Source organism: Phaethon lepturus, unplaced genomic scaffold (genome assembly GCF_000687285.1).
Source record: "Phaethon lepturus isolate BGI_N335 unplaced genomic scaffold, ASM68728v1 scaffold13977, whole genome shotgun sequence".
NCBI lineage: Eukaryota > Metazoa > Chordata > Aves > Phaethontiformes > Phaethontidae > Phaethon > Phaethon lepturus.
The window spans coordinates 53,094-75,904 of record NW_010554131.1 but is presented as its reverse complement, the minus strand read 5'-3'; the positions used below and the strand labels follow the sequence as shown (position 1 = coordinate 75,904).

The 22,811-nt window shown below is 38.1% G+C and overlaps 1 protein-coding gene across 1 annotated transcript in view; it reads left to right on the top strand.

Annotated features, from left to right (window-relative positions):
- COL9A1 (collagen, type IX, alpha 1) overlaps positions 1–22,116 on the top strand; it is a gene marked incomplete at its 5' end in the record, with an annotated part of 30,995 nt that extends 8,879 nt beyond the window's left edge. The window contains 10 exons of the mRNA XM_010291742.1: positions 5,894–5,947; positions 6,703–6,774; positions 11,242–11,277; positions 11,393–11,437; positions 12,566–12,598; positions 14,401–14,547; positions 14,880–14,934; positions 17,011–17,199; positions 20,559–20,636; positions 21,849–22,116. Coding sequence (XP_010290044.1) covers positions 5,894–5,947; positions 6,703–6,774; positions 11,242–11,277; positions 11,393–11,437; positions 12,566–12,598; positions 14,401–14,547; positions 14,880–14,934; positions 17,011–17,199; positions 20,559–20,636; positions 21,849–22,033 — 894 coding nt within the window. The remainder of the gene's footprint in view (positions 1–5,893; positions 5,948–6,702; positions 6,775–11,241; positions 11,278–11,392; positions 11,438–12,565; positions 12,599–14,400; positions 14,548–14,879; positions 14,935–17,010; positions 17,200–20,558; positions 20,637–21,848) is intronic.
- Positions 22,117–22,811: the final 695 nt, after the last annotated feature.

Sequence of the window (22,811 nt, the reverse complement as noted above, 5' to 3'; positions counted from 1 at the left end):
GCAGGCTGGCATCTGCACTAGGGAAAAGCAAGCCTACATTTGTGTTATATTAAAAAATTGCCTGACTTTTCAGCTTTGGCTACTTGCAAAAGACCTCTTTTTGAGAGAAGATTTTCACTTCAACTAGTGTGCAGTTTTTTGAGGAGTTGCACAATGGAGTGCTACTAAGCCATCATCAGTGACTCTGTGGGACAAATCAATACTTCTATACTGGTTACCAAATAGCCTGTAGTACCCTCTGGCATAAACCATGTTATTTCAATGTTATTTTCATTACTAAACAACAAAGTTTAGTAATGAAAAGTTTAAAGTAAAGTTTAAAACATTACTAAACAAGTTGGAATGTACTTGGAACAGTATTGTTACCAAGCAGCAGACTGAAATTTTGGCCTTCTGCAAGAGTCTGTAAATATTTACAGTTTCACAGGGAAGATATTAAATGATTGAAAACAATCAGCTCTAGTTAAAAACAGGCAAACTCACATGTGGGGAGACTCCTACCTCTCTGACAAATATCCCTAGGAGAAAATTACTTTCAAAAGCACTATTTTAGCGTATCATTTGTTTTCCTTAGAAAACTTAAGTTGGCATCTGAGAGGAAAAAAATTTTTAATTTTATTTAGCTTACTATTCATCTGTTCAGTAAAACAGAAAAACAATGGGAGCAACATGGAAATTTTGTCTTTTGTTTCTAAATCAAACATATTCTCCATTCCACTCTAATTGTTTTGTCGGTTAACCTTTTGTTTGCTTCACATTATGCTAGCCAATCCAAGTAATTACCAAACTAATTTGTGATTTAAACCTTTCTAAGCCAGTCATCATGGCAGGTGGCCCAAAGGAAGCAATTCTCAAACATCGTAGTGTCATTCCTAATCAGTGGAATTTAGCCATGCTCCCTAAGCTGCTTAACCTTTTTTTTTTTCCATATTTGCTGAGATTTAGTAAGATTTAATTTTTCATATTGTGTCTGCAGAAAATACTGACTCCTGCCCCTGCATTTTTCATCCTTTGTTTTTCTTCAGCTACTTAACCTTTAAATTGCTAACATTTGGAGAACATATATCCCATCCTGTGGTAATCGTTTAACTTCAAATTCAATACTTGCCCAGCAAATTGAGCAAACTCAATGTATATACAGGCCAGCATATATATGTTGTTAAGGATTTAGAATGCAATGCATGTTTTCCTTAACATTAGCAACAGAGGTTAAGTATCTAGCTGCCTAAGATTTGATACCGTAGTCTCCTCTGAAAGACTTCTGAGGGGCCCTGGTTGGTTGGGCTGGCTTTCTATCTGGAGGTGCCTTTGTCTCTTGGCTCATTATAAAGAGGGAGCCTGGAGAATACCTTGGATTTGGTACTAAAATGTTAGATGAGAATACTGTTTTCAGTGTCTTAAATTACTTTCAGCTAAATAATTTTCTGAGTTTTTAAAGGTATTTTTGTCTTACCTACTCTGAAATTTATCTTTGGTTACCCTAACTATTATAACTAAAATCTAGCTTTTCTATCATATTATTTTTACCAGACTCCAACTGAAATAATGGGCAATTTTCTCTAGTTGGTAATGGTGTAATGGCATTGGTAGTGTGGTAGGATGAAATGTCCTTGCCTCAGCTTATATGATAAATTTAGGTATTAGTGGACACGTTTCGTATATATGATTTCAGAGGTGTTCCACAAGTGGTGAGTCATATTTTACATTTAAGATACAGCTAAAGGGGTTAGCATTGCACAGTCTATAGCAGAGTCAAAAGAACAAAGCGGATTTCCATCCCGCCAGCTATTCTTTTTATGCAGTAAACCTAAGCTTGTAGATGGATGTGACTACACTTTCTGACCTTGCACAATTCTGCCCCATGGTTTGTACAGGGTAGCACTTTCTCCTTTCTCACTCACTGACTACATATCCCAGCCAAACCAATTAATATCTCCAAGCCTCTCTAGTTCCCATGCTATTCACCCTTTTTTTCCCAAAATGCATGGTCAGATTCCTGTCTGCTACCTCACTCTTTACCCCTCCACCTCCAAGAAGAGCTTACTTTTTGATTTTTCGGCATGTTAGACATCTGAATATCAGCAGATATCCCAATGTTGGCTTCTCCTAAGCAGTGCAAACAGTAATGTGGGTAAAAAATGGACTTCTTATGGAGTCAGTGTACTAAAGTGATCATAGACTTCAGTTAGCAGTATAGATGCAGCCAGTGTGAAAGGTCTCTGTCCTTTATACTTGGCCACAGTATCACCTTTAGAAGAGAACGGCAGCTATTGGGCTGCTGCTTGTGCCCAAAGCATGACACAGTTAAGAGGAAGGTACATTTCATGCTACACCTATCTCTTACCATTACCCTGAAGAGCACAATTTAATTATTACTCTGAGAAAGGTGCAAATATGCATTTAAAATTTCAGAGAAAGTTTGCTGTATATTTACTCTTCTAGCAAATAATAGTTTATATTTTTGTATGCTTTTTGGTACTGTACTGAAGGTCAAAGGAAGAGTCCTGTTGATGCTTCCATGGATAAATCCTTCAACATAAATAAATAATGCCTCTGAGATTTTAGATGAAAAAAAAAAAGTTAAAGTCTCAGAAGCATATAATTGATAAATGGGTTACACTTTGCAAAAGACTTTGGAAAACTAAGTTTAAAAATGTTAATTCCAAAATGTACGTTTTTTGATATTTTTCATTCCGAACAGATTTAATTCTCTATATCACTGCTATTGAATATACTAAAATTGGTATGACACATAATATGAACACAAAACTCTTAAGTAGAGGAGAGTTTATTACAGTATATACAGTATATATTGTGAATTACCTGTCAAGAGATTCTAAATAGTGTTTTGATTATCTGGGAAGCTACGTGAGATGCAAATTACCTGGAGCATATTCTTATTATTGTTCCACTCAGTTCATCAACAGGAAATCAAAAAACCAGTGAAACAAACTCTCTTAGCATGAGAATGCATTCTGTAACTGCTTGTGGGAATTCTACAAAAGAATTGAGTCTTCAAAATTTCAGTGAGGATGAAAACCTCAGACAACCAGACAACCTAAAGGAAGGTCTGCTGTAAATCCTGTAATGTCCCCTTATGCATGTTACATTCAAAAGCTAAATATAGATCTCTCAGAATTGTGGGAGAGACATTAAACCTTCATTAAAATGTATTGAGTGGTCCAGCAATCCTGCCTTGGAACAAAGGGAAGGTAGACTTTGTTGTAACCACAGCTGTGGAAGGGCTACACCCTGGTATTGTTCAGTATTGTGATGCTGTACTACCATTTCACACACTACCATTTCACATGTGCCTTGCTGCCTCCTCTTTGTGAGAATGACCCTATCCTCAGCAGTACTCGCTATCCCAGCTGACTCTAAACTAGAGTAGCTACTTTCCCTCTTCAAGTGTTCCACCTCTAGGAAAAGTAGGAATTTTGAAGTATGTCAAAAATGCATAAAACACATAGATTCAGGTATATTTTTTTGTTGAAACCAGTGCAACATGGCCATTGATTTGTGAGTGGCCTGCAGCTATGGACTGTGTTATATATAGGGCTGCTGTGTAAGAAAAGTAGGCTGAGGACATGGCCAAACCGCCTTCTGTTCTGATTATTGCCTATAAGTAACTTAGAGCATAGAGGAAGGTTTCATCTGACCAAGTACAGATGTCAATACTAGAACCAGTTATTACAGAAATCCTCCTATAGGCTGTGGGGAAAACATAGATGCATAGATGCTTCTAGGACATGCCTTGTGATGTATTTTAAATGTTTACCTGAGGACATTTCAAGATGCCTTTTTTCTTCATCCCCTATGAAGGGAACCAGGAGTAACTAGCTCAATGTAAATCCTATCCCAGGGCCATTTTAGTCAGGTATAACTTGGAGGAAGCTTTACAGTCTTTTCAGTTGTGTCATGGGCCAATGGGATTCCTGATTGTTGGTTACAGTTCCCCTCTTACTAGCTGCAACACAACTCCTGCAGATCTTGCAGTGGTGGCCCTTAGTTTGAAGTAATCTGTCCTTCCAGACATAATGTCAGTGTTTAAGGGAAATACTATCCTTTTGTATTCCAGTCTTCTGTATACTAACCTTCTATTTCAACCATCACAGAAAACCACTGGTGTTTGAAAAAGTGCCTGTAGTGTATATTTGACAAAGGGTTGGTTTTTTTTTTGCATTTAAAGTAAAATGGAAATTTTTCTTGCATTCTGTATGACCAGCAGAACCTTTGATGTGCTTAAGAGGTTTGTTATGTGATTTTAACTCCATGGAAGGTGTCATTGCTTTTGTTTTATAGCTGTATAGCAATCAGAAATGAATGTTATGACATATAGAAGGAGAAAAGTTTCTAATACTGATCGCAATTCTAATCCTTTGCTTTCCTGCATCAGAAATGTAGTAGTATTCCAGGTCAGAGATGTAGTACAGAATTATGTGGTTAAATAACAGATTTTCAAAAAGGTTAATGCATCTTCTGGGTTGTAAGATGAAGGTGATTTGGGGGCCTTTTTTCTTTTTTTTTTTTTCTTTTTTTAACATAAAAAAGTTTCTAGAAATTATACAAAGTGCTTTAAAAGGGTAGTGATTTTAACACCATAGGATAACTTGAAGGAAATGAATGGAAAAGTCTGTTTGGTTCTCTGATCTCTCCAGGATACCTAATTATTTCTTGAATTGTAGAGTTAGTTTTCCTAAGCTTGTGTGAGAAGTTGTCACTGCATTTAAAGCCTGGTGTGAAAGGCCATGTCTGCCATCTCCTTTTATTGTTCAATATGTCACAATATTTCATGCTATTTTTCTTATTATGAAGAAAACATCTATATTTAAAAGTATCCATTATATACAGCCCTAGAATGTTTAGATCTGCTTTTATCCAAAATACTGTAAGTTATATGTAACAGGTTACCTACTTATGTAACTCATAACTTCAATTCTTGATATTTTATGACCTTAAATGCTGTATCATGCCTTTATAGCAAGTACCTTTCCTTATGTATCCACATAGTGAAAGAAAAGTGTCTCAAGTGAGACTTAGGCTTGTATTGATACAGTGTTTGAATTTATCTGTACAGGTGAGAGTAAATGTACAAAAATTATTGAGCTGTTCTGAAAGGTTTAATCATAAGAGACAAAACCCTTTTAAGAAAGCTACTTTAGTTTGAAAATTGTTTAAGTGTCTTTGACACTGTCAAATTTACCAGAGTATATATTCAAAGAGCTGCATTAAGAGATGGAGTTATAACACTAATGTGAATATGATAATCTGAATGGATAAATGTATCTGAAGTGAAGATCTGAAGTAAAAATCCAGTAAAAAGCATGTTTATACTTATCACTGTTATGAATGAGGATTTTTAAATGTTACCTTTCTCTGTAATAGTCTAGACTCTTTTTTTTTTAACCTAAATGAGTTTGTTAGGCATGACTTCTGCACGAACTTTTCACATTTGTCCACTCTTCATGTGGGACCATGAGCTTTTAAGTATGTGGTCATGTGAGAGTTCAGCTGATTAAACTAAGCAAAAGCCTAAAGCTAAGCATGCGCGTCGGAGTCTTAGTGAAATAAATGTGTTCGTGATGGGTAACTCTCAGTTGCGATCCCGTGAAGGGGACTTGATTTTGCATAATCAGTCAGAAGAATGAATTAGTTGAATAATTTAATGCCAACTAAATATTCTATGCCATTGTTGACTAAAAATGTTTACATTTCTCAGGAAGTTTCACTGTTCATAATGCACGTGATATTTTTGCACTAATAGAGAGAAGTCTTGATTAAAGCCAACTGCTAAGTAGTGTAATTCACTAAACATTAAGAAAAAAAACATACTTTATTCCCTGCTCACAGGAAATATTTCAGGAAGTAATGATATCCTTCTGTTTCCTTCAAGGGTAGCAGAGGGGAGCCAGGTCCTGTTGGTCCTCCAGGTTTACCAGGGAAATGGGTAAGCAGTTTAGTTCCATATTCAGTGTTCATGTTTACTTTTAAGGAGCTATGGTATCATCTGAAACTACACTTACCCATTTATCCATGCAGGGAACTGAAAATAAAGTTGAAATGAGTGATTGTTGAGTTTCTTTTTCAGTCCTCTGTGACTGTGCTAATATTAGAAAATGCTGTTTTAAAGTATATGGAGACGTGTGGAACTTTTTATTCTATTTTAAAAAAACCCCATAAATCCTGTTATGTGTGAAGTTTGGTTGCATACTCCTGTGTGGGCTACGTGTACTGAGGAGCAGTGAAAGACTGGTTTTCTGCTAACAGCTATGTGAAACTAATGAATGGAGCAGATTATGAATGCCACCTTTTACCAGTGCTCCAGCAATATTTACACAGTAACAGAAGCATAGCTGGGGATGTTTTGGCTGAAGGAGCCTGCTGTTACAGAGGAATGTGCCAATCACAGAGTGCAAGGTCTTAGGAATTATGTTTAAGAGAACCAGACTGTTGTCAACGGACTGGAGGGTGGAAAGCCCTGTAAACCATTTTTGTTGTGTTTGCCAGCAGTAAAATCATGATAAGATACTGTTTAAAGGGCTGAATTTTGGATCATCTCTATTTTCACCAGATAATCCTCTTTCATCAAGTTAGGACTGTTCTAGGAATAAGATTCTGCCCCATCTGCTTGCGAGGGTATGACCCTTAGTTGTTCATTTTAAACAGATGGGGTAAGTTTACATCCTTGACTTATTTTCACAGGGTCCCCAAGGTGCTATTGGACTTCCTGGACTGCCAGGTCCTCCAGGCCTACCTGGTGGTAAGGGTGACCGGGTAAGAAATTCACTCATACATACAGACTGCAGTTTGATGTCAGGAGTAAATACAATAATTTGAGCATTTTTTTCAGTTTTTACATGAATTAATGTCTGGTTTCTTGTTTTGTTTGTAGATCTGTTAACTGCTGAAAGTGGTGCTCTGGGTACCCATTAACTACTTGTAGCTCATAAAATATACAGGAAAAGTCTTGTCAGTGTTACTTAAGGGACAGAAATGAGATTACTGGCATAAATATTTCCTTTTTTTTGGAGTTTGAATCATTTAAAGGCCTAAATCATATTGCAAATCATTGACTCAGCCAGATCTAAAATTGTAAGTCAGGGTCTCTGGTCACAAAAGAGCTTTGGAACTTCAGCCTTGGTCTACCGTAGATACAATGTCTTTTACATATGTCTTAGCACCTGCTATGGAAATGCACGGGCTAATGCAGGCACCTATGCATACACACACAATTGCAGGATATAAGTACCTCTTCTAGTATTTTGTTAGGAGGGAAGAACTGGGCCCTGGGGACCTCACATACCTGCAGAAGACATCTTGCTTTGCTGCATAAATGTCAGTGAAGACAGTATATAAAACCAAAAATGTTCTTTATCTTCTCTTACTTATAGGAGGCTACAGAGGATGGAATTAACTCACCAAACTTCAGACATCTTTGTTATAGAAATAGTCAGTTCTACACTGTGTTTCATCCTTCTCACTTGAGGCATCTACTTCAGTATTAAATGAATTGCACTTGTGAAGTGCCTCTTACTATCCACTGACAATCAAGGAAGTATAGGACTGTTACTCAGATACAGGTAGCACTGCTGTAGATGTCTTCAGCTGAACAGAGGAATCCTGCCTCTGGTATGCTCCCCGTGTATATTGTAGGGTGGCTAGATAGGGCTTGCAGGTTTTTTTGGCAGTTTTTAAAAGCTGCTCAGGTTTCTAAGCAAATTTCTAATACAGTCTTTGTTGTTGAGGTATTTTTTCATGTGTTTGGGTGTTGTTTTTTTGTTTGAATGCTGAGATCAGGAATGTATGTTTCTAGTCAAATGTAAGTATTGACAGTCTGTAATGTAAGCAGTCTCTTTTTATTAGATTGGTAATGATTCATACTTTAGACTTCTCTGGAGGGAGATTGAAGGTACCTGAGGAAGCAAATCTGGAAGGAAAATAACTAGTGTTTGTTGCAGTGCTGACAGTCTCCCTCCAAAGGTGCCCGATTTTCCTCATTTACTGTATAAAGGGTCTAGACCTCTAGGCTAAGAGCAGAACGTAGATGCTCTAAACAGACTCAATGAGATCCAAGATACAGCCAGGAGGTTTCTGTTTATCTAACTGGCAGATGACAGTATCTCATACCTGGAGCTTTTTTAAAATCCTAGGGTCAGTTTAATGTCCTGTGCAAGTACCTTAAAGTCCAAAAAGCTATGCTAGCAATTATCTCATCCTGTGACTGATTTTTAGCTTTCCTGTTTTGAGACAAGTGTCCACTTGTATCCTTGATTTATTTATTTTTTCTTCAGTTGCATGGAGTGAATTTTCTGGGGCAGGCTTAACATGGCTAGAGCCTTGCCAGTAGCACTGATCTGCAGTAGGTATTCCAAGTCACAAGCCTGGAGCATTGTGCCACTCTATCTTTTCTCTACCCTGTTCAACCCTGTTCAACCCTGTTCAACTTCCAACTGCATCTGTCTTATACAGAGCCAAACATCATTGTCAGAGTTTGTAAGCAGGTACCTCTGTAGTCTGTTAACTACAAAGACTACTACCTCTGTAGTCTTTGGGTCAACCACTGCTAACAGTAAGTTTTAGACTGAATTAACCATTCTTCCCTTCCTGATTTCAAAACTTCATGGTTTTGTACACAGGGATTCTGTGAAGTTCTGTTGTGAAGCCCATATGTGCATGATAAGAGTTGATGTAAATAGCAGCCAGGAATTTACAAAACCCCCATATTTCAGTAGTCATTCTTGGTCCCAAAGATTTTAGATAGTGGGTACTATCTGCTGGCACCTTGTCACAAGCAGGCAATTTTGACCGCTTAATGAAACACCACCAAAGATATCAGCTAAAGTGGTTTTATTGAAGTAAGATGTAAAAGTAGGACTCAACAAAGTGCAATGGCGAGGTTCTTTCTGTTACTTACTGCAGAGTATATAATAATGATTCAGAGTTACCAACACAAAATCAGAGTTACCAATACAAAATCTTAGTGCACTATAATGCAAGGTTATGAGGGATATTGGTCACTTATCAAAGATCTGCAGTTGGTAAGGGGTCTCTCAGCCCCGAGGAAGAACCTTGAGAGGTGTCCCATGTTAAGGGGAGATCATCACCGTGCAGCTAACTGCTTAGCAGGGAGAGCTCGAAAAAGGCTCACTGAGGCTGTTTTATTTATGGAATAAAGTGGTTGGCTTGTAGTCAAATGATGTGTGATGGAGTAGGCATGATACTCCTTGTACCCACAACTAACTTTGTTCCTTGACAAATGAGTCTTGGAAGAACCACCTGCTATTCATGTTCTAATTGCCTAGCTGGTGTTCCAGTTTCCAGGCCCATATGCATCAATGTTCACCATGTCACCCTGTTCCTGTGTGGGTTTTCAGTGAACAGGTTGGAAGTAGGGGAGTTCTTGGCCTGATTACAACCTAGGTCTTTACTTCCTTTGGAGCTTGAACCAGACTGCCGCTAATTTGGTCAAGGAGTTGAGTGCATCCATCACACACCTGGCATATTATAGCAGAGATAGCAATACAAAACAAAGTTACAACAATGGATCCCGCTTCAGTGAATCTTACACAGTGGTTACGCAGATATGTTACGGATAATGGCCAAACCCCAGCATTCACCACTTCTGCTGTTTCTGATTCACATAATTTGAATTTGTTTCAGACACTCTGATTCTATCTGTTTTAGTAAATTAAACACACCAGGACAAGACCCAGATCTTAGTACTGGAACATGTTCCTTTATACTGTTAAATAGTTAGTGTAGCCCCTGGTACAGTTTTGGCTGATGCTGACTGGCAGTTTTGCAAACAATTCCCGGGCATATTTTGAGAGGGATTTTTACAAATAGATAAGCAGTATGTCAAAAAAGTGGATATTTTTGTATTTTGACATCTTACCCGATTGTCTCCACTGAAATTTTGGGAGTCAATGTAGAATAGATTCAGATAGTTTCAGCTGTGTTTTTCTCTTTTGCTAATACAAATATTACAGGCCAAGTTTCACAAAAGCAAAAGATTCTCCCATCTCAACCTTATCTATTGGCAGTTTTGTTGCTCTAAAGAAGAGTAAGTGGAGAAAAAGAACACCCAACATGATGTTAGGTTTGAAATCAATGTCTTTTTTTGTGAGTAATTGGAAAACCTTAGTAGGCACTATTTTGAAAACACTTCAGACAAAATAGTTTGTGTTGTTTGACAAAGTTGGAATGATAAATAGGTCTGTGATTTCCACTGCTTAGCTTTGTGGATAAGTTAGTATTGACGTTTCATACTCAGGAATATGAGAACAAATCAGAATTCATTAAACTGTAGATGTTACACTGGTTTGTGTGCCTGTATCTTATGTGAATTAAATGGATCTCTGAAATAAATTCTCTATCTCTGTTTTAGAAAAAATTTTTATGCACAGTTATAGTTCTTGTGGAATATATATATTTGAATGTGCACAGGCTGCAAAGAACATTTAAGGATGGTGTGATTGGTTTTCTGACAGAACACAAATAGTAAGATTTTCTTAAATAATACACTGTTTACAAATTAAATACTTTTACTATAGAAACAAATTATGTATGTCTGAAATGAATGAGGTCATTAATTTATGCCTTTTTGGTTCCTGCCTGTCCACACAGGTACATTTGGTTACAGGATTCTAAGATGAAACTTAATAGCATATTCCTTTAAAAAAAAAAATCAACTTTAAGATACAAACCATTCAACTTTGACTGTAATGATCAAAACTCTAGAGACAGTTCTACTAAAAATAAACAGCAAGCAAGACAAGATTGTGATTGAACCTGTGGATGTCTCGGTGTGCTTATCCCATGGTAGCAGGACTGGTATGGCCTATAGCAATACAGCATACTTAATAGTGCTAGAAAGGTGATACACTTAGTGGATTTTTTACTTATAACTTCTAACCAATTTGCAGAGCAGAGTTGTAGCTGCTGCAAGAGCATCTTTTAAAGGCAAGATTTACTGTTTGACAGTCAGAATCTCTACAATCCAGTGCTGCAGTGGATTATAAGTTCTATGCTATTACTTGCCTTCAGTCTGTCACCTTAATTATACAGTAAGATTTAAGTGCTTTCATTGTCATTCTTAAAAATTTGCAGCTTTAAAGGTCTCTTGCATTAATGCTAAATGGTAGGGAGGATTGAAGATATTGAAGATAATTTAGTATGTTTTTGAACCTGCAGTTTCAAACTCTGATTTTTTTTTTTTTTTTTAAATCTTTAAACTTTTAGGGTTCTGTGGGTGAACCAGGACCTAAGGGTGAACAAGTAAGTTATGTTACAGAACATGGTACTTTCAAGTCACACTACCAAATGCTGCAGTACAGTACATTACATTACATTGACTAAATCTGAAGGCTGATGGTGTGTTTTTTTTATATAGGGTGCACCTGGAGCAGAAGGAGATGGAGGAGAAAAGGGTGACTTAGTAAGGCTTTATATTCTCTTCACCTGATCTAATATTTTTGTTGTTGTAAATTAAAACTTCAAAGTATTGTTGGGGTGCTTCAAGCATATAGTTTGGTCGTTGAAAGTCACATTTCAGTTTTATACTAACTGGACATTGAAGAGCACAGAACTTCTATTAGCCTCCTGCTGTTTTGAAAGCACTCTGAAATACACATATTCTGTTAGGTGTATAATACAGTATAGACTGCCTTGAAGGGGGTGTGTGTGAGTATACATATATATAGAGATACATGTATAGATATACACCAAGTGTTTATATAAAAATATATATCTATATATGCACACACACATACACGCACACAAAAATTCCTGGTGTTTGAGGCAGTGAGGATGGAGAGGTAGTTTAATTCGGGTGAAACAGGAGCACGGATAATAAATACCCTTAATAACTGAGACTTAATGGAAATATTTTGTATTGCCTTTATCTTTGGAAATAATATGGAGTAACTGGCTGTTAGGGAGAGGGAGAATGGTCTGGGAAGAGGCTGTGGCACTGTGATATTGCTGAAGGAAGGGGTATATACTGCAGGAGTGCAGCATGTTGTGATGGGGTTGTTCAAGCCAGGAGCCAGGTTGCTGGGAACAGGAACTTCTAGGGCTTTGGTGGCTTCATGGTATGTTGCGTAGACATCTGCCTGGTTTCTGTTGCAGTTTTGTCAGGGCTAACACAACACAACACTGTACAATATCTGTAATTCTGTCAAACTAGAAAATCACAATTAAATAATGCTTCCTCTAAAGGTTTCCAAGCAATCTGCTAAGATCGTCCTGTGCTCTAACTGTGGTTTGAGAGGTTAGAGCCATGTGTCTAATTCTAAGATAAGCAATACAAACCATTTATAATAAACACGCTTTCTTATTTGTACGTTACAGAAATGCTTTTGAGAAAGGAATTTAAAAAAAATCTGAAATATAAGTTTTATTTCCAAATGAATTGTAATTAATTTGAGGTGCAGTTTTGCATAAATCAACTAAATATGTGAGCTACTTTTTTATAGTGAAAAAAATCATATCAAGTTTACTGCATTTGTAATGTCTGTGATAATGGATACTCTCTTCTAATATAGTTTGTCTTATTTTTGCTTAGGGTGATATGGGATTACCAGGAGCAAAGGGAGCTGTAAGTATAATGAAGAACACCGTTACAGCAATATAGAGATCTAGTAGATCAGATGATAGATGGTTTTCTTAATTAAGAAAGAAAAAACAAACAATGAACTGAGCTTTTTATCAGAGTTAAATTGAATAAGTTCCAACAGTATTTCTTCTATTTAAATTTTGAATATAGTTAATATTAAAATGAATTAGCTTTGGAAAGGAATTTGCATGCTGAATTCTAAGGTCCATAAAAGAGAAGCATTATTCAAGAACTGTTTTCTGGCCAACTAGTTTTTTTTTTAAGTAAATGAATGCGCTCTTTGTACAGTAGGTGTTGTATAGAAAGGAGGCTCAGTGCAGTGGCTGTGTGCAGCCTGCAATCTTTACACTGGGAAAAAGCCGGCAGTAAGACTGTGATATCTGTGGAAGCAGAAGTATTTCTGTGGGTTTTTTTTTTGTTGGGGTTTTTTTTTTGTTTTTTTTTGGTTTTTTTTAGAAATAAAATGATAGCTTTGATGTCGGAAGTGAGCAGAAGCTTGTATGTCACATAAGAAAAAGAATTTGAGAGCTGAACACATTCTTTTATTTCAAGATCACTGAAGAGTGGGATTGTTACAGCAACTGACAGTTTGGGCTATGATACTAACGTATCAACAGTTCTGCCTACCGGGAACTGAGGTTCAATGTAACAAAAAGAGCTATGCTTGTGTTCTTGGTAGCCTGTGTGACTTTGGGGCTGAGCAAATGCAAGCTAGAGAGTGTTTACTACTGATCAATATCTTACAAGAAGGACATGAGGAAGAGGTAGAGTAGAAGAGACATCCAAAGTTTTATTCCCATAGATTTTTAAAATCCACTTCTCTTGACAGGACACTAGAGTGCTTGTCATCCTAGTGGGTGCATACACAGGGATGAGTAATCCATCAGGGAACCTGATAACTCACCAAGACTGGGGAAGAAAGACATGACGGCTTCCTGGTTGTATAGTCCACAAAGGGAATTTTGCTGTCTTAATATATCTGCTGAAGCGTGTTCCTTGGGTTTTCTTCCGACAGGGACAGCAATTAACTGTCCGAGATGCAAGCATAGCTGGAACTGAAATGGCTCCATCTTGTGGATTTAACCGATATCACAGTTAATTTGCCATGTTTTCGAGCACCTCTTTCAGCAGGTTTTGGGGTTTTTTTTCCCCCAGTAGATCTGGGAAACCATTAGGTGTGTAGGATTTTTTTTCTGTTTGCTTTGGTTTGGGGGTTGGGTTTTGTTGATTCCCCCCCCGGGCTTGGTTTGTTTATTTGTTTTCTTTATTAGTACTACTATTGATTAATAGTAGTACAATAACTTGTATTGAAAGTGACTTGGAGGCACCTAGTGGCATACTCTCTATGAAAAGGCATGCAAGGCATTTGGAACAAGAAAGGAGCTTGAATTTTTGTAACTTAAGGAGCACTTAATGTCTAGAAAAGTTGCACGTGATATGCACGAGGGCAGAAGTAGAAACCAAGTACAGAAGTTCTATTCTTTGCCAAAAAACCCCCAATGTCTTGTGCATGTCACTATGGATGCCCACTTGCCTCTTTTGACAGAATATCTTATTTTTCCACTTCTGTCCTTTTAAGGGAGGAATACAGACCTCTTTTTAAATTTATAAATCACACAACGATTGACTCCAGTCACTTATTTAAAGAGAAGCTGCTCAAGAACTCTACAACCCAAGGTTCATTGCATTGCATTTGCGAATATCTTCTGTTATCATTTTGATAAGTCAGAATGAGTCTAAGTCTAGTACAGCAGTTTGTTGAAAATCTTCTCTTTCATTGTCAGGTTGGTAATCCTGGAGATCCTGGCTCCCGTGGGCCTGAGGGAAGTCGGGGACTGCCTGGCATGGAAGGACCACGAGGCTCACCTGGACCACGAGGCTTGCAGGGTGAACAGGGTGCCCCAGGTCTGCCTGGCAGCCAAGGTCCAGCTGTAAGTACTGTTTTAATGTGATTGGTATCTTTTGAATGCTTATCTGTCACTCAAACTACTCCTTTTCTTGCGTCAGGAGCTACATATGTATGCAGAACACAAGTGCCCCAGTAGAGTTTGAAATACACTGTACCTCACAACATATACATTTGTGCACTGGAAAAATCTTAGGGTTTGACCTCAGCTGGAATAGTTGCACTTACAACTATTGATACTGGAACTGGAACATCTTTTATTGACCCGCCAGCATTTTTTGCATCAGGCATACTTATAAAACTTACTGTGGTATCAACTGCTTTTTTTAAAACTATTATTTTTTTTTTTAATCCTAGGGAAAAGAACCAACTGATCAGCACATTAAGCAGGTTTGCATGAGAGTCATGCAAGGTAAATACGCTAAAAGTGTTTGATGTTTCGTGTGAGTTTAAATCAGGATAAATACTGCTGTGGAGGCAATCAAGATTTTCCCACTCTTATCCAGAACAAATATTGTAGCCTCAGCAGGTGACATGGCAGAAAATATTCCCACATGTGAATGTGGACACAATATGAGAGAATATGAGAAAGTCGTCCCTTATTTTATATATATTTTGCAGCCTATTTGGACCTGTTTATTCCACACTATTACTATAGTAACCAGGAGATAGTTTTTTATGAAACTACTTTATGAAACTAGTTTATGAAACTCCAGTGAAAAACTGGAGTGTTTTTATGAAACGCCTATATTGTGTAGAAATCACTTGCTACACTTACTTATCTAAAAGTACAGAGCTTTCCTGAAAGCTTGTTTTGCCATTTGTACTCATACACTGTCAGATTACAGCAAACAAACTATGTGCAAAATTGGCTAAAAAAAAGAGGAGTGCAGAGAGAGGCTTTCCGTAGATAGCCAAACACGAAAGCAACAGGCAGATCTTCAAAACCCTAATTATATTTGCTTAGTTCTTCCTGACATACACAGAAATTTGGAGCTTTTCTAATACAGTTGGGTGCATGGGATTTACTGAGTTTAAAAATTTATGCTGCCCTGTGAGCACAAAAGAGATTTTTGGTATTTGCTATTGAAGATGCCCTTTGGGATATTATGCCTTTGTAATGTTAAGAATTTACCAGAATGAAATTGCTGCTCATGATTTAATCTAAAAATTCTCAGTAGTCATCACCGTTCTTGATACTGCCCAACAGGCTACTTTTTAAAAAACTTTCTACAAATAAGATAAAAAGGCCTTTTAAAGTGGTCTCTTGAAAGACACAGTAATATTGAAGAGGATTAGATGTGATATGAAATTAGATATGGTGCTTGAATTTATTCATAACCATCAGAATTAGCAGTGAAGAAAAGGGTATGAGAAAAATCTAGGCTGTCTTCATTGCACACCTCTTGAGACCCCCTATAATTGTCAATACTGTCATGCTTAAAAAAAAAAAAAAAGTAATCCCTGGAAACTTGTCAGCTTAAAGACAACCTTAACTGAAGTTCAGCTCCTGAGTAGGCTTTGCCCACAGATTACTCTCCTGTCTTCCTCATGTATCTGCTAGCCATAGTTCCCGTTTGATCTCAGATCCCTTACACCCCCTCACCCCCATCTTCTTAATTTTTCTTGGCTGCAGAGGCAAAATAACTAGTCTTGGCAAGTCACGCAGACTATATAGCAAATGTCATACTGAGCTGTGTGTGGCTGTATGCAGATAAAGTTATTTCTAAGGCATGCTTGGAAGATGGTTTTGAAATCTAGAATAGAAACATTAAGGGAAGAGAGGACTGCTGTCATGCTGTTACAGCAGCGGCCTGAAACAGGGATGAGGAAAAGGGAATATCTAGTTTAGATCATTCCAAGGAATGGCAAGCTGATCCTATGCCTAATGAAGAGAAAAGGTTCTGCTGATTTACCTTAAGAAAAGATCAACATAAAATGTTCAATTATTTATCAAACTTGAGCTCACGAGCAGAAATTTGAGGGTTTCTTTCCTCAGAAAAGGAAGTCCTGCACTTACTTTGCAGGCCAATGTAGATGACTGCCCTCATGCTTTTCAGTTTTTCCATCTTGCAAAGATGTATTTTAATAAGCATTAACAAGTAGTAACCAAAAGAGCTATTTGCTCTTTTAAGAGGCAGCAATTGCATGAGTAAGTTTTTTTAGTATATGGTTGAAATTTAAATGACGTAGACAATTATAAGGACATTTCTAAATAAACCATATACATTTAAGTCATTTCAGCTCGCAAAAATTAAATGTTTAAGGTGTAGGCTTCAGAGTTACCAGCTTCACAGTATGCCTATGCAGTTTGCCTCTAGTATTAATATATGTAACAAACTTTGTAAATAGTATTGTACAGAAGGAAGGTGCTGTACTGTAATCTGTTGTAATCTCTGTAGCAGAGAATACATATTCTTCTTCAGTGAACACGAGAATCTCTCCATTCGGATCTACTTACTGCTTAATTCTGTCCTGTTCATTGCAGAACAACTAGCTCAGCTGGCAGCCAGTCTTAGGAGGCCAGAATTTGGTGCTCCAGGACTCCCTGGCCGACCGGGGCCACCAGGTGCTCCAGGGCCTGCTGGTGAAAATGGCTTCCCAGGACAGCTTGGACCTCGTGGCTTGCCTGGCCTTAAAGGTCCCCCTGGTGAGATAGGTCGTAAAGGTCCCAAAGGTAAGAAATTCTGTAACTAGCTTTCAGTTGTTGACTGCTACAGTTTTTTTGTGGCTGTTTTATTTATTTTTCTTTCATTGTAGATATACATAGTACACATGTGAAAAAGATCCTGAATTAGGAACCTAAGCTGTAACTGTTGCCTCAGTTGCCCCAGTGATTAAAGGGGACATGGGCCTGGCCTCAGACAGACTTGTTTATAGATTTGTTTTTTGTCTTCAAATCACTTGTACAATATGAGAAAGGATAGGCATTGGCCTTGAACTAGTAGTAAGCAGAAGAATCAGTTTCCTAATATTAATTTTCCCTCTTGTGAACTTTTAAGGTTTGTGTTTTTCATATGCCGAGAAGTTCCAGCAGCGGTTCTCTTTCCTCCACTCAGTCTGGTTGTGAACCTCACTTCTGCAAGTCTTGTCGTCCCAAAAGTTAATGTAACCATCAGATGCATTCGTTAATCTCTAGCCTACCTTTTCAAGTCTATCCAGTTTCTCACATTACAAGTGCCTGATAACAATCTGCCTCTTTATTTGGATATAATACTTAAGCCATTTAAAATCATTGCACCACGTACCACAATCTATTGATTCTTTGGCAAGAAAAAATCCATAATAAAATTGACTTACCTTACACTTTACAAAAAAACTTTGCTCTAAGATAATCTCCTTTGTTCCTGACTGAGAGGGTTTATACTCCTCTGAAGGATTATATAGTAGAATTTTCTGCAAAGTCTTATGACCACTGTGTATGTATTAGTTTCTATTCAGCAGTGGTTTCGATTTGTTTTCCTGAAGGAAGGCTTTATTTAAAAATTGTATTTCTGCACAAAGCTGATCTGTTGCTGGATTAGAGCTTTTACTTTTGTCTCAAGTTTTGTTTGAAAGTAAAATTGGGAAAACCTTTGAGAGAAGGAATAGAATACAAACAAAGCAAACCTTAACAACAGTGTTGCTGGAGCTCTGTTACTGGTTTTTATTTAAGGTAATGTCATCTGTATTCACAGAAGCATCAAAAAAATGGAGATACCAATGTGATCTGATATGCTGAATTTGATTCAGCACACAGCAGGCTGCACTGTGTTAATATAAAAAAATAAATCTACTGAGCATAAAAGAAAAATCAAACAAGCAAAATTCTTTGTTTCCTATCATAATTGTCATCAAATTCCAAGTTACGTTATAGTAAATCTTGAAATACAATTACAGATACAAAAGAAGTGGCGAGTGCTCTCATGTGCCAGAGTTATCTTGATGGTACATGGCAGGCACCCTGAACAAAAATCTCAGTGCTTCACTCTGAGTTTCTGGCAGTTATCAGATTTCCACAGAGGTCACAGAGCTGAATGGACTTTCCCCATCCATTTGGGGAGTTGTTTGAGATGGGAGTGAGAGGAAAAGGGTACCTAGGATGTGATAAAAGGGAAAAGGAGGAGCATTTTTGTGGTTTAATCCCAGCTGGCAACTAAGTCAGTCCCATGTAGCCGCTCACCCACTCTCCCCTGATGGGATGGGGGAGAGAATTGGAAGAGTAAAAATGAGAAAACTCATGGGTTGAGATAAAGACAGTTTAATAGGTAAAGCAAAAGCTGCACACGCAAAGCAAAACAAGGAATTCATTCACCCCTTGCCATGGGCAGGCAGGTGTTCAGTCATCTCCAGGAAAGTGGGGCTCCAGCATGTGTAACGGTTACTTGGGAAGACAAGTGCCATAATGCTGAGCACCCCCCGCCTCGCCCCTTCTTCCCCAGCTTTATATGCTGAGCATGATGCCATATGGTATGGAATATCCCTTTGGTCAGTTGGGGTCAGCTGTCCCAGCTGCGTCCCCTCCCAACTTCTTGTGCACCCCCAGCCTACTCACTGGTGGGGTGGGGTGAGAAGCAGAGAACGCCCTGACTCTGTGTAAGCACTGCTCAGCAATAACAAAAACATCTCTATATCACCAACAGTGTTTTCAGCACAAATCCAAAACATAGCCCCATACTAGCTACTGTGAAGAAAATTTACTCTATCCCAGCCAAAACCAGCACAAGGATGTTGAGAATAGTTTAGAAGGACATAATAAAGAGGAGAAACATGAGAGTGTGTTACCATGAGATAGAGCAGAAGGTATAAAGGTACAGTGATTTTTAACAGCATCAACAACAGCAGAGTCAAAAAAAGCTGGCTCAAGGAAGGTGTTACAGTGACTTTAATGAGTAATCTGGGGTAGTGAAGGAGAGCAGAATCAGAAATAAGAAGCTGGAGAAGTTTGGGGCAACCGGCAGTAAACACTATTCCAAAATGTTCAGTAGCTGGAAGTAGAAGTACGTGGGTAACCTGACATCGGTGCTCCTGATAGCTGCATTTACAAAGACAGGCTGAATCGCCATGTTGACTAGGCAGTCTGAAGCGTAGAGATAAGATTCCTCCTCTAGCACCCTGTGTGCATCTTCTAGTGAAACTTGGGCTTTTGTACTGACTCCTGTGTTCCTTTACATCGCTTCTTGTTTTCTGGCTCTGCCATTTTTAGGGCACTTAACAGTCTATTCCAACTCTCCTCCCTGCAGTACAAGAAAGTATGGAAGTATAAAATAAAGTTCACTCAAACATTATTAGGCATATACTTGCAACTTTTGACTTGCAGAAAAAAATCAAGAGTTTACGTAGGGTATTCACAAGTGGTAGATATATGTACTTTTATGGAATATATACAGTGAACAGAATTTGAACTTTACGACTACCACAAAAGAAAAAGCTTCCTCTTACTAAGATGCTACTTGTTTGGAGCAACATCCAAGTTTGAAGAAAAGCTGGGCACCCACCAAAGAAAAGTCTCCATAATACCAGTATATGAGAACAAAGTCCTTTGTTTTACTTTTATGAATGTCTTCTGTAGATGTCAACAGAATACTGTAGCGTGTGTGAGCCAGCTCCTCTTTTCTTCTCTGCACTAGCTGTCTCAAGGACCAGCACTTGAGAATTTTTACCTATCAGCAGACTTCATGTGCTCTTGCAAAAGTCAGTTGCCAGTACCCTCAGTCTGTATTCCAAAGTAGCCTGTGTAGTTCTGTGAGTTTCGTTTATTTCTGTTATATAGGGTATGGCATGTTTAATGTGGTACTTACTGTTCAGCCCCAGGTGGGTTTTTTTTCCCTCCAACATGTCTACTTCTGAGTATAACTGCAATGGGGGGAAAAAAACCCCAAACAAATCCCAAACCTCTTAGAGGGACTTATGTCAGGACATCGTTCAATGATGCTAAGAATATATACAGACACATAAATTCTCTTCTTATTAGCTGTTCACCTCTGAGAGGGAACTTACTTACTGAAAGTAATACTCCAAGCAGGCTGTAACTAATGTTTCATGAATTTGCTTTAGGTGAACCAGGAGAAAGAGGAGAAAGAGGATTTCCAGGCAGAGGACTGAAAGGTTACCCTGGACCAAGAGGTCTTCCAGGTAAATATAAAAGGGTGAAGATAAAGAACAGATGTAGTAAAAATTTATTCAGAACTCATACCTCAAGCTGCCTTGAAAAGACAAAAGATGTTCATTGAGCAATAAACTTCCAAATAACAGTACTTCATAATTTTTACTTCATAGGTAATAATACAGTCACAAATCAGAATTAAAAGCTCTTTTACTAAAGAGCTACCACCCCATTTATCTCAGTGTAGAAAGATTAGGAAAAATGTATACAAAACATAAAAAAAAAAAAAAGAGGAAATCACACACACACAAGATAGAGATATAAAATTGTCTCTTTTTTTATGTAAATGTATAAACCACAAAACAAACAAAAAAGGTCAAAACCCCCAGATTATCTCACTGGCAGCCGCAGCAGTCTTCAAAATCTCCATTCATAATTTAGGGCATTCAAAGTACAATTCTCCTTTATTTTTGTGGTAACTAAATGCAGCGTCATGTAATAGGGGTCCAGGACAGAGTCTTGCTGATAAATGCAGCACAGCTGGCCTCTAGTGGCCAGTGAATGAAAGCAAACTTGTTTGTTTGTTTGTTTCCATCAGTGTCTCTTTACAACAGGATTCTGTGAGTGTAGGCAGAAACTACCAAAACTTGTTCTCTTTGTAAAAAGGAGAAAAAAAATATCAGTTGAATATATGCCAATACTTTGGACATCTGTGAAACTCGGACTTACCTTCTTTAAAAATTTATCATTGGAAGAGGCTTACTAAAATCATTGTATTTTGTCCCTTCACTTAAGATTTAGAAGTAAACAGATGCTTTAGTGCTCAGCAGTTCCATGTTATGCATCTATTTTTCCAACACATCTGAGTGGAGAATAAAAATAAATTCTTGCTATGTCTCTTTCTGAAATAGTGACTAGCATCTACACCTTCGTATGCATCACGAACAGGGTTGTCTGCAGCGCTGCAATCAGCAATGTGGCACAGCTTTTTGGAGCAGCAGATCTGCTCCAGTATAACTGAGTGTGTTGGGCCTGAAATTTCCTTGCTGTAGGTATGTAAACACAGCCTGGTTGTCTATCAGAAGAAAACTGGCTCTTGAAGTAGGCACCTCTCTGGGGAATCCACAGAGAGCAATAAAAAGCCATCTTCATACAGCTTTTAAGAACAGGATGTTTGGCAAAGCTACATGTATACTAAGCAAGTCATCTGCTGCCATTTAGACCTGCATCCACTTTTCCAGGTGAACCAGGAAAACCCAGCTATGGCAGGGAAGGCCGTGACGGTGAACGAGGTCCCCCTGGTGTGGCCGGTCAGCCTGGGGTTCCTGGTCCTCCTGGACCTCCCGGCCCTCCTGGGTACTGTGAGCCCTCGTCTTGCAGAATGGAGGCTGGACAGAGAGCTGGTAAGAACATGAAAGGGCCATGAACGGGCCTTGCAAGTGCCACAAAGTGCTGGCATCAATTGCACAGACAGCTGAGGAAAAAATAAGGACTGAAGGAGAAATACAAACAAAGAGAAACCTTTCAGCCAAGGTTTCAGTACAGCATTTTTATCACAGTGGTTGTACATTCTTTCTGAAGGTGTATTTAGCAACACAAGCTGGAACAATGGTGCTTACAGAAATACACAGGTGCTGCCTTCTGGCTCTTTCTCCTTTTGTGGGGGAAAAAAGGCACTTGTCTATTATTTTTAGTTTGGGTTTTTTTTTAATAAAGAGTTTCTGTGATTTCTCTTCCTCCCCTACTTAATTCCTACAAATGATGTACAGTGAAATAACATGTCTTCAGCCATCAAATAAAAAAGGAACAGTTTGTTTACTTCAGTTGTAGCTATTTCTTTTATGCCTATAAAATAAATTTCAGCATGCTCTTGAGCAAACTAAACTACATAACTTCATGCACAGTCATTTCATTGTGTGTATATGCTGCACAGGATATGCTAAGCCACCCTCAGCTCTTCAATTCAATCACAGAAACACAGTTGGTGACTGTTCCTAGGAAAACGTGCCGCCCCTGACACCTTTTATGCTCTAAATATCTGTAAAGGTATGATCACTGGGTTCTCCATGTGGAATAACCTCTTAATTTTCCACTTCAATTTGTGTTGCATTCATAATTTGCTATGAAGCCTATTCCAGCTTGTCTCCTTCTATATGAAATTAAAAAGCTAGTAGCCACTGTCAAGGGAATTTTAAGTCCCAGAA